Raw genomic sequence first — 11,303 nt, 5'->3', positions numbered from 1 at the left:
GTACAATAATCCAGTTCAAACCAATATTATCAAATAATTTTATTAAAAAAAGAAATCTGTAACAAAGTATACTCATGTTAACTTAAGAAAGTGGCAACAACAATTTGTAAAAGCATCCCCTTGGAAGGCAATTGACTTCTGAGCAGCTGCAATGTAAATTTGTTAAATTCAGGATTTAGAATGAAAAATGATATTAACATATTTACAAAAAAGAAAATTTAAAATCAAAAACCTCTAAGAGTTTAAGATAAAAGCAGTTAAATCCATGTTCACTCATTACAGTTTGCATCTCTGTGATCTGAATGTGCATGCATAGAATATTTGAGCACATAACCAATGGAAGGGAATTCTTCATGCAGTTATTTCACAAACTGTCAAATTAATTATGAATGTAGCAAAGTATAGGCTACAGAGAAATCTAGCAAAAGTACTGAATATCATCTGGTAATGCCTCTTTAAAGATGTCAGTGAAAATGCAATGTGACAATAACAGATAATGCTTTGAGATTGTCATCAGGCTGTTTGTAAGACTGGAACATTTGGTTATTTCACTTAAGGCATGATACAGTGTTTTCCACCATTTTCTAACTCTCCCTGAGGCTTTTAAAGTTCATCTTCCTCTTTTGAATCACTGCTATCACCCAATCCCAAATCCTCATTGTCGTCGTCATCAGGAAAATCGTCTTCTGCCAAACGCTGCTGTAACTCCTCAAGACCCAAAAAGCGCTTCAGAAGTGCAGCTAGTGCCTCCACATCACTGAACAAAAGCAAAAAAATATCACTGTCACACTGAAAAAAACCAAATGGTGTAAAAGTACATTTAATGGATGATTAATGTTGTATTGCTGGTTTTAATGTATTGCTTTTGTTATTTTATCTAGATGGGCATTGGTTTTATATATGAAAGCTATAAACTCATACTCTCGCTCTCTCTAAAATTTTAAAAGTATAAATACTGCACAAAGTTGTTTTTATGAACATTATATTGAATATAAGATTAATAAACCAGTTCTGTTTCGTATATTTTTTAAATAGCACAGGGACAACACCCTCATTAATGTGACCACACATGTTCTCCCACTAACTGCCATAATCGCATGTTAAAAAAGTATCTGACATCTTACCTCAAAAAGCAAAAAAATCAAAATAAAATGTCACACTGAAAAAACCCAAATGGTGTAAAAATACATTTAATGGATGATTAATGTTGTATTACTGGTTTTAATGTATTGCTTTTGTTATTTTATCTAGATGAACTTTCTCTATATATATATATATATATATATATATATATATATATATATATATATATACACACACATACACAAAATTATAGCGTGAAATATATATATAAAAAATCTAATATAAAATGTGTTTTTTATTATTAACGAATATACCATGTACTTTTTGTTTAACATAACCATAGGACTGTAAAAGGACATCTTTTAAGTACCTGCGTGACCCCAGCGTGGCACTTTGTGTAAGCGGGTGAGAGAAGCCCGTCACTAGACGCAGCACTAACAGGTAACCCTTCCCAAGATACCTCACTCTCTCCTCCTGAACACTCACGTCTCGCAGGTGCCGCAGATCTAACACCACTGAGAAAAAGCATTTTCATTGGTTATTTGGCCAGTCGTTTAGTGTAAAACAAATACTGACAGAAAACACAAAGCTCACCTCTCTCATTCCCTCTTCTCCACAGAGTCAGTATCATGGTGTAGATACTAAACGTCTTTAGTTCGATCTCATTCTTAGATTTATCAAACACTGCTTCCTAAGGACAAAACGCAACAGATTGTGAGTCAGGACAGCTGAATACATTGACTTAAAGATCATGGATGTACTGTGTGTAAAACATCTCCCCACCTCCCATTCCTCCATATTCTGTAGGGCTACAAAAAAACAACCCGTCACATAGAACATCTTCCATAATATGCTGTCTACAACAAAAGGAAAGAGCAAAATGAGGAACAGGGATCACAAAAACCTTTCTTTTGTTATTTATTCACTTCCAGGGTTATTACACATTCAGAAACCATTTCTCACCAGCGCTGTAATAGGCTGCTGCTAGTCCAACAGAAGCAATTCCTGTAAAAGAGGAAGAAGGAAGACATTCAAAGATATTTTGTGTTACGCATGTTAGACTACACATGTCCAGCTGCCAAATTCCCCAGATCTCATACCAACAAGGAGGGACCATGATCTAATCCCAGGAGACCTCTTCAAATGGAGAAGATCAGATGTATGTTTTTCCACGACCATATATCCCATCTGTTAGAAGAAGAAGAAGAAAAAAATTAAAATATATTTCAACATTTCTTGTGAACACAGTGATGTTAGTTGAGTCCATCTAAAATATCTTGTTGGAGATTTCTAGTTATGTGTGTAGCATCACTATAATCATAACATGCCAGAATACTGCAGCTTTATACAAAGGATATCACACTTTTAAAAGTCTAATTACTGCACAAAGTTGTTTTTATATATAAGAACAATAAACCAGTTCAGTTTCGTATATTTTTTAAATAGCACAGGGACAACACCCTCATTAATGTGACCACACATGTTCTCCCATTAACTGCCATAATCGCATGTGAAAGTATCTGACCTCTTACCTCAATAAGTCGCTTTTTCCTTCCGAACAAATAAATCTAATTTTTTTTTTAAATATATCAAATTTAAATGTCGGACATTTGCAATAGGAAACGGGCACAAAACAAACTAAGGAAATAAAATGTGTAGCTCATGCCCATACACATACACCCGCCTTCGGGTGACGTTGATTTCCGCTAAGCAGATTTCGTTCTGATTGGATACAACTTATTTAAAGGACCCGCCCTCTACTTTGTGACGCTTCCTTCCAGTCGTGACTCGTTAATAATCTGAAACATACCGGAAAAGAGTAATATATGTGAAAAGAATAAGTTCGTGATTACTTGAACCCATTGTCGAAAGTGGCTATATAAATCTAAACCATTTTAGCAATTGATGCAATGTCCTCATTTAAATTTTATTTATGTAACTATCCCAATTGATTAAATTGATTTTTTTCACAAAGGCGAGCATTATTTGATCGGTCCGTTCAGGGGAAGTTGACACCACTGTTGCTGATTCACGCATGCGTGTCGATCCACGCAAGGAATCCTTCTCGCGAATCGGTTCGTTCAAACAGTTCGATTCTAGGAACCGGTTACAAGAGGTTATTTAAGTAATGACGTAACACGCCATCACGTGTTCGCTGATATCCATCGTGTCATGTTCTAAATCTAAAACGTTCTAATAAAACCCACATGTAGTAGGTACATTTTATTTGTATTAATTTGTGTTAGTTAGGAAGGGATGCTTATTAAAAAAAATGGTATGTATTTGTTGTAGCAATGATTTGGCTAATAAAAAAAGTCATTTATAGGATACATATATTTTGCATTTACTTAAATAATACTATAATCCGAATAATTCCAAATCAGACATTCAAGGTGAGTTTGTTAACAGGGATCATAGCGAGTCGAGACTCGAGAATGTCCGACAAATCAAAGTCCCTTGTCTTTGACAACAATGGCGGTTAATACCCGACAGATCACGAATCAGATATGTTAGAAAGAGACCAACTAATCATTAAGAATTAGACATGTCCGAGAAGATTCTTGGTTCAGTGAGTTGGTGACTCGAGAACGGCTTAACGGTTCAAATGATTCATTGAAATGATCCGACTCAAAACGACGATTCATTCACGATTCAGATACTGCTAAGGACAATGGAGTCGGATGCACTGAAGCCAAGACGAGCCGAGATCCTTCTACCGCGAATGTGGCCCATTCGGATTAGTCAGAGTGAGAGTTGTGGAACGGATGACTGGATGAACATCAGTAGTAAATGACCGCAGTGCGCTGTTTTCAGATATTCAGCTCGCGCTTTCAAGTGTCATTAGTAGAAGTTCCTGCTATAGCCTAACGTTAGTTCCACTGCTGCGTCTCCTGCTTTCCCCCTGAACAATAAGGACTTCATGTGGTTTTTATGTGAGTCGGTTGGCCTTTTTGTGTTTTTGTTTTATTTTAGATTTTTTTTTAGTTTGTTTATTTGAGTACTCAGACATTCGGCAACGTTAGATAACGGTGTGAGATTGAGTAAATGTCACGGGTTATCTAAGCGAAGTCCTCAGAGCTCTCTGTCATTTATTTATCATCACCCTATTACATGTTTAGAAAATGAACGTGATCCAACTGCTTAACGTGTGATTATTTACAAAAGCACGAAAGCTCCTCAAAACAGTAATTTGGTGAAACTGAAAAGAGCCCATCATGGGAACCTGAAATTATCACATTTCCCTTAAATTGGTGCTTGTAGGAATATTTCAGGTTAATAACAGGCTTTATTGTGACTGTATTTTATTTCTAACCCCTTGTTTATGTCAAATGTGTGTTTTTGGTGTCGTATAACACCCAGAATGCTCTATAAATACAGAAAGCTTTCATTTTCAATCTTCCATTTCACAGGAATAATTTATGGCACTGAACGTTTCAAGAGCTCCTTACAATGTCTGAAGTCAAAATTGGACGGAAAAAAGAAAAGTGTGAGAATTGCACAAAACAGGTAATGTATTGATTTAATACTGGCGTATATCTTGCATAAATACACAATTATTTTTTTGGTTTATGTCTGAATTTCATGCTTTTTTTTATTGTCACCATGTATTGCTTAAGCACTCATTAGTGTTTATTTTCCCTCGATTTCACCTTTTAGTGCAACAAGAAAAAAAGTGATGAAAGTATAAACTCACTGCAGGAGAAAGATGTTGCGAGTGGAGAGGTATTTCTCATTGCTCTTTTTAATGTGTCTGGCACACTGACTGAGTTGTTATCTGATAAACTGCGGTTCACATCTGTTGTTTTGTTTGTGTTTGCTTTGGGGGAGGATGAATGACCAAACACTCATGTATTTGACATGTGGATAATCTGAAACGCTGTTTTCCTCAGGTGAGAGAGTCTACCTCAGTTCAGCAGGTGTTGCTGAGCGCGTGTCTGTCCTGCGACGGCTGCGTATCGGAAGACGAAGGCAAGAGAATCTCTCAGCAGAATCTGGATGAGATCAACCATGTGCTTGCCATTAATAAGGTACTTTAAGCCTGACAAATTCAGACTTTAGAAAGATGATCTGTGTGGACGTATCTCGCATTGTTATTTTTGTGTTTTTGGCAGAAATGTGACACTTCGAAGCACAAAATTCTCGTGGTGTCCGTGTGTCCCCAGTCACTGCCATTCTTTGCTGTTAAATTTCAATTGGACGTTCCAGCAGCTGCACAGAAACTCTGTGGATTCCTGAAGAGTGTGGGTACGTCTGGACGCCACATTTGCCTTAGTCACTTTTTCTTTTTTTCAAGATGTTCCCATAGCAAATATTTGCCACATGAAATCTGAAAGTTAATAACCATCATACATATTTGTATCTGTGTAACATCAGAGTTATTTTAGTATTATTTATTTACTACTTTTTTAGTTTTCATTTAAAAAAATGCTTTTGTAATGTCATTTTTATTATTTAATATTACTATTTATTTTTATTTGAGTATTACATTAGTATTTGAGTAGTTTTCAATATTTATATTTGATATAATTTTTTTATATAAAATATAGTAACCCTGTTACGCATGGCATGAGTTCTTTAATACTCTGTTTTAAAGGCCTCTTTCATCTGTCTCCTCAGGGGTTCATTATGTCTTTGACAGTACAGTAGCTGCCAGTTTTAGCATTTTGGAAAGCCAGAGAGAATTTGTTCAGCGTTACCGCCGTAAACATCATGATGCCAATGCCATGCCGATGTTCACTTCCTCATGTCCAGGTAAGACCATCCTGATAACCACTTAAAGGCACAGTATGTAATTTTCGCCGCTAGAGGTCGCATATTCAAAACAATAACAAAGGCTTGGCTTGGTGGAATGTGGAATTATGGGAGTTGTCGTCTTCACCTTCACTGCCGATGGAAATCAATCTGAAGGGACTCACAAATCATGTTCATGAATGAGGTAGTGAAATTGATGTATGTTTTGACTCAAATTAAATGGTGGGGTAGCGCAGCACAGTTTTACATGTTCAAAACAATCCTACTAAATAGTATGCACATTAGAGTGTACTCACAGTATTTGCAAAAAGGCTTACTTACTATTTATGTATAACACACACATTTTTTTAATAATTACACTGCCATAGACTTGTTCACTTGTAGATTTAAACATTGTTGAAAACATTTGGGACAGTGTAAGTACACAAGTGAACAAATTATATAATGCTGTGCTAGTGGTTTTTGGATATTTTAATGCAAAAAATCTTACATGCCTTTAAACTCAATTACATCTCTTAAAACACATCGTAAGGCCCTATTCCACCAGAAAGCACTTCTATATATAATACTTCCATAAGGTATAAAAATGACAATGTGCAAGTATGTCCACCGTCTACACAGAATGTCTGCATGTTTTCACCGCATTGCGTGTTCATTTATGAAATCTATATTAGCTAATTTGATTATGCGTTCAGCTTCCATTGCAAGAAAAGTCCACCTGGGTCTGTGTATAATTTAAATCAAATTTAAAACTCTTGAAAAAGATTGTGGATTGTTTTCCGTTATAAGAGAATGGGTTGCCAACTTACATTCATCCTGTAACACAAATAAGCACCTCTAGCCAAAGCTTTTCAAGAAAAAGATCAAGTTTTCTGCTTCTCTTAACTCTGAACCTCAAGCCTTTGTGTTTCGCAAACATTGTGTCTCTTAATGTAGATAAGAGCCGAATGTGCAGTGGTGTGTAAATGTGGGTTGTGTTTGAATGGGTGGGACTGTTAGATAGCCATAGCATTCTGCAGCTGTGAGATAGATGTGTGCTAGAAACCTCACACACCCTTCCTGCACTTATCACAACTTTTGTCCTCACTCTCAGAGTGGCCATTATTTAATTTTCATCATGGATAATTATTAACTCACTAAGCTGATGTGTTTAATTAATGTGTAAACATTTTAGTTCAATGACCCAGGGTTACATGTCTTGCTCAAACTAGTAGTGGGAATCAGCAGAGACCCGGCGATGCAGTATTTTTTATTTTTTTTTAAAGAAATTAACACTTTTATTCAGCAAGAAAATGTATCAAATGTGGCCATAAAGACATGTATAATGTTTCAAAAGATTTCTGTTTGAAATGAATTCTGAACTTTCTATTCATTAAAGAATCTTGAAGAAATAAACTGCTTTCAACACTGATAATAAGAAATGTTTCATTAGCACCAAATCTAGAAATTTCTGAAGGATCATGTGACACTGAAGACTGGAGTAATGACTGCTAAAAATTCAGCTTTGCCATCATAGGAATATATTGCATTTTTAGATATATTAAAACAGCAAACAGTTATTTTAAATTGGCATAATATTTTACAACGTTACTCTTTTTACTGTATTATTGATCAAATAAATGCAGCCTTGGTGAGCACAGGAGAGTTATTTTAAAAACATCTATGGAACAGTAGATGGGCATTTATATGGTTTCAAGATGCAATAATTTTGTGGGTTTTTTTATTATTATTTTTTGTTTAGTGCATAATAATTTAAAACCTTTACCCACTTCACTCCTTTCATCTTCAGAGTATGCATTGACCAATATAATTTTCTTAACTGTAGCGTAAAAATTAACTTGCATACTATATATATATATACATTTTTTAATGAGAATATCAATACAGTATTGTCGTCAAATATATATTCCACCACCTCTTAGAACTAGTAGTCCTACTACTGCTACATGGCCACTAGTTGCTATGTGTAGTAAATGAATGAAGATGAAATTTGTGATTTTTGTTTGTGCTCAGGGTGGATTCGCTATGCTGAACATGTTCTTGGTAGCCTGGTCACGCCACACATCTGCAACTCCAGATCACCTCAACAGATCATGGGCTCCTTGGTCAAAGACTTTTTTGCCAGACAACAGGTAAGAGGTGGGCACTTGTCTAGGAAAACCTGGTAATATCAGGGAATTTTCAAATTTATTGTCAGGCCTGGAGAAGTCATGGAAAAAAAATAAACATTTGTACACTTACCCTAATGAGTGTGGTCATATTCCAAAGTGCTACTAAGTGATTATTATTATTATAATAAAAAAAAAAACATTATCCAGAACTCTGGAAATGTCATGGAAATTTACTGGTCAAAAGCATGAACACACTGCCCATGGACCCTTGTGCTTTGTACTGTATCACCTGTATCACAATCATGTAAAAATTGTCCATTTCCTATTAGTAGTGACTGAATGAGGCACTGTATCTGTTTTGTGTTATGTCTTGTAGAAACTGACCCCGGATCAGGTTTTCCATGTGGTGGTGGCTCCCTGTTTTGATAAGAAGCTTGAAGCTGTGAGAGAAGAATTCTACAACAGCATCCTAGAGACCAGAGACGTCGACTGTGTGCTTACGTCAGGTACGACTGACCTTACTCCCCTGTTAACTTTGCAGATTCATTTCTAACCAGGCAACCGGTTAAGACCAAATAATCTATATTTTTATATATAAAACTACCATTCAGATGTGTGGGGTCGTACGAATTTTCAATGTTTTTGAAAGCAGTCTCTTGCAACAATGTAAAACAATGTGAAAGTATTTACTGACACTTGTAATTTCATATAATATACTTGCTGAATAAAAGTATTTTGTTTGATCCCAAACTTTTGAATGGAAGTGAATGTATAAAATTCCCTGGTGCATCTTTCCTTCTTGGAAATGATCAGAAATAACTAATGCATGTATAGAAGCAGGTTTCAGTGGAGGGTTTTGGTGATCTTTGTACTTTTGAAATGACTCTAAATTACTGTTTTGGTTTAGGAGAGATTCTTCATTTGATGGAACAAAGCAAAGTTACTGTAGAGGAAGTGGACTCTGCTCCTTTGGATCATGTGTAAGTTAAAGTAGCAGCATTAAACAATCGCATAAGTCTTCACATTTAACCTGTTAAAAGCAGAGGCAATCACAGTCCAGGTAACTGCTGAAATAAATACTATATAAAGCAAAAATATGTGGTGTTGTTTTTTTAGATTTGGTGAGACAAGTGACTCCGGTGTGACCAGGCATGAAGGTCGTGGATCTGAAGGCTTCCTGGAGCATATTTTCAAACATGCGGCCAAAGAGCTGTTTGGCCTAGACGTCCAAGAGATTGTGTACAAGACACTCAGGTGGGAGATAGACCAGTCCATTTTTAATATGTGGTGGATAAACTATATTTGATAATTATTTATAAATGATGCCAACCGCCAACTGATAATCCTTACATTGCCATCTGTGTAAACACCTGCCTTATTCCTGATAGGAATCGAGACTTCCAGGAGGTGGCGCTGGAGCGTGATGGAGAGACTCTTCTGCAGTTTGCTGCAGTCTATGGCTTCCGGAACATTCAGACTTTAGTGCACAGAATGAGGAAAGGCAAAGTGCCCTACCAGCTAGTAGAGGTACTTTCTTGCCCTGGAGGTATGAAATATTTTTAAAAACAAACAAATTACAAATATTACACAAATTTATTTTGTTATTACCAAACTTAATAGGTGCTGTCATTTAATAAAATAAGCTTGAACACATTATAGGTGGATAGTAGTGATGGGAAGTTCGGATCACTTGTTCGATCTCGTTCATCAAAATGAACAAATCTTTTTTCGAGTAATTTCGTTCATTTAAGGGGCTTTAAATGTTATACTTTTAACAGCCAAATTCCCCGAACACATCCACCTACACAATCTTGATCATATTCTGAATTAAGAAATAATTATAATGCAGTCAAAAATTATTTACAGGGAACATAAATAATTACTTTCGTTCATTTGTCACGTGACAGACGCAATGAATGGATCTTTCATAAACAACTCATCATAGATAGATAGATAGATAGATAGATAGATAGATAGATAGATAGATAGTTTTGTTTGTCCTCGAGAAATTTGTTTCCACCGTAGATGCGTACATAACACAGGCAACGCGTAACGTTAAATTATTGACATATCATAATACAATCACAGACATAACACACAAAAAGAGAGCAGTAAGATTATTACTCGGGATGTTCGCCACAACTAATTTCATTAACAATCAAACGGATATTTTGTAAACAACTAGTCTAACAACCCCCCAGAGGATAGTCAAAAAAAATCTGTAATAAGATATTAAAACATATTAGTATTATTAATTATTTGTACATTGATAAACATTTTATCTTTGAATGTAAAAGTACTGTTTCTTTCCTTTCTCTCTCCTTCTCTTTGACTTTCAGGCTGTTTAAGTGGGCGAGGACAAGCTGAGGGAGAGGGAGGTCGACCTGACCGACCTTTGGTCCAGCAAATGGAAGAGCATTACAGCAGCTTACCTGTCCATCTGCCTGAAACAAACCCAGAGGTTCAGCGCCTCTACCAGGACTGGCTGGATGGCCACGACTCCCCATGTGCACAGCAATGCCTCCACACTCAGTACAAGAACCACACGCAGCCACCCTCTCAAACAGTAAATCCTGACATTCAATGGTGATTGGAGGTCATCATTGCGTTCCCACATACCTGGAATCAAGCTCTGCTTTAGATGCACCAAACAAGACTGACTATTTGATGCTATCTGCACTGTTTCTGCAGTAAAAAAAAAAGTTGAACAAAGGACCAAACAGGCTTCTTGTTCTATGCAGTGAACCAGACTCTGCTTTACTAATGAGTAGATTTGCATTCGTTTACTTGTTTTCTAGAACATTTACTCGCATTGCACCTAAATGATGTCATGCATGGTTGGGAAACCAGCAGTCACAGTTGTATAAAAGTGTTATTAAAAGGACAGTAGCAATAACACAAGGCAAAAAACAAAACAAAAAACGGACTTTTATCAAAACAAATTACTGGACCCTGTTAATATGCACTGCAGAAAAGATTAAAGGAGGTTTGTGTATGGCTATCACTGAGATCCAGCTGTAGAAATGGCAAACTAATACATATTGGTGCTATGAATTAATTAAAGAAAAACAACCAGTTAAAGCTTCATTACTTTGATTGCTATAAAAATGCATGCACTAATTAAACCAAACATAACATTTTGCTTAAATGCATTAAGAAATTAATTGTTAGATCCAGGTGCACACATAATCCACATCTGTAGATTTCTGTTAAATTGGGACGTCCATAATTCACAAAGTCCTACATGTCCTGTGATCCTCGCTTATTTGTTCATTAAATGTTAACCTTTCAGCTACAGTACTACAGCATAAATGCATCTATTTGATTTGTCCTCAAGGCAAAAGCCTCTGAATTCTT

The 11,303-nt window shown here is 36.0% G+C and overlaps 2 protein-coding genes across 3 annotated transcripts; one reads left to right on the top strand and one right to left on the bottom strand.

Annotated features, from left to right (window-relative positions):
• Positions 1-24: 24 nt before the first annotated feature.
• On the bottom strand, positions 25-3,062 carry cybc1 (cytochrome b-245 chaperone 1). Its single transcript, XM_079595154.1, has 7 exons — positions 2,616-3,062; positions 2,184-2,271; positions 2,047-2,088; positions 1,867-1,940; positions 1,678-1,774; positions 1,454-1,598; positions 25-757 (listed from the first exon to the last, which is right to left on the bottom strand). Exons 2-7 carry the CDS (start codon positions 2,269-2,271, stop codon positions 604-606), a joined length of 600 nt encoding a protein of 199 aa, XP_079451280.1. The 5' UTR covers positions 2,616-3,062; the 3' UTR covers positions 25-603.
• A 174-nt stretch (positions 3,063-3,236) lies between these two features.
• On the top strand, positions 3,237-10,542 carry narf (nuclear prelamin A recognition factor). Of its 2 annotated transcripts, XM_079595133.1 has the most exons (13): positions 3,237-3,295; positions 3,740-4,016; positions 4,494-4,590; positions 4,741-4,806; positions 4,974-5,111; positions 5,196-5,328; positions 5,701-5,835; positions 7,849-7,967; positions 8,323-8,452; positions 8,854-8,926; positions 9,063-9,200; positions 9,335-9,492; positions 10,286-10,542. In XM_079595133.1, the coding sequence occupies exons 3-13, from the start codon at positions 4,534-4,536 to the stop codon at positions 10,534-10,536; spliced, it is 1,398 nt and encodes a 465-aa protein (XP_079451259.1). In that variant the 5' UTR covers positions 3,237-3,295; positions 3,740-4,016; positions 4,494-4,533; the 3' UTR covers positions 10,537-10,542. The 2 variants fall into 2 exon arrangements, with proteins under 2 accessions (XP_079451259.1, XP_079451260.1); XM_079595134.1 differs by lacking the exon at positions 3,237-3,295 and having other exon boundaries at positions 3,654-4,008.
• The last annotated feature ends 761 nt before the right edge of the window (positions 10,543-11,303 follow it).

This window comes from Phoxinus phoxinus (genome assembly GCF_949152265.1).
Source record: "Phoxinus phoxinus genome assembly, chromosome: 21".
Lineage (NCBI taxonomy): Eukaryota > Metazoa > Chordata > Actinopteri > Cypriniformes > Leuciscidae > Phoxinus > Phoxinus phoxinus.
Note: the sequence above shows the minus strand (reverse complement) of the source record. Positions and strands in the feature narration are given on the sequence as shown.

What these genes read in the sequence shown, in the direction of transcription:
- cybc1 (XM_079595154.1), bottom strand. Translation starts at nt 2,271, where the DNA reads ATGGGATATATGGTCGTGGAAAAACATACATCTGATCTTCTCCATTTG. An exon ending in AGCAGCCTATTACAGCGCTG is followed by an intron (nt 1,941 to 2,046) that starts GTGAGAAATGGT and finishes CTTTTGTTGTAG; the next exon opens with ACAGCATATTATGGAAGATG. An exon ending in GCCACGCTGGGGTCACGCAG is followed by an intron (nt 758 to 1,453) that starts GTACTTAAAAGA and finishes GCTTTTGTTCAG; the next exon opens with TGATGTGGAGGCACTAGCTG.
- narf (XM_079595133.1), top strand. Translation starts at nt 4,534, where the DNA reads ATGTCTGAAGTCAAAATTGGACGGAAAAAAGAAAAGTGTGAGAATTGC. An exon ending in TGGATTCCTGAAGAGTGTGG is followed by an intron (nt 5,329 to 5,700) that starts GTACGTCTGGAC and finishes CTGTCTCCTCAG; the next exon opens with GGGTTCATTATGTCTTTGAC. An exon ending in CGACTGTGTGCTTACGTCAG is followed by an intron (nt 8,453 to 8,853) that starts GTACGACTGACC and finishes GTTTTGGTTTAG; the next exon opens with GAGAGATTCTTCATTTGATG.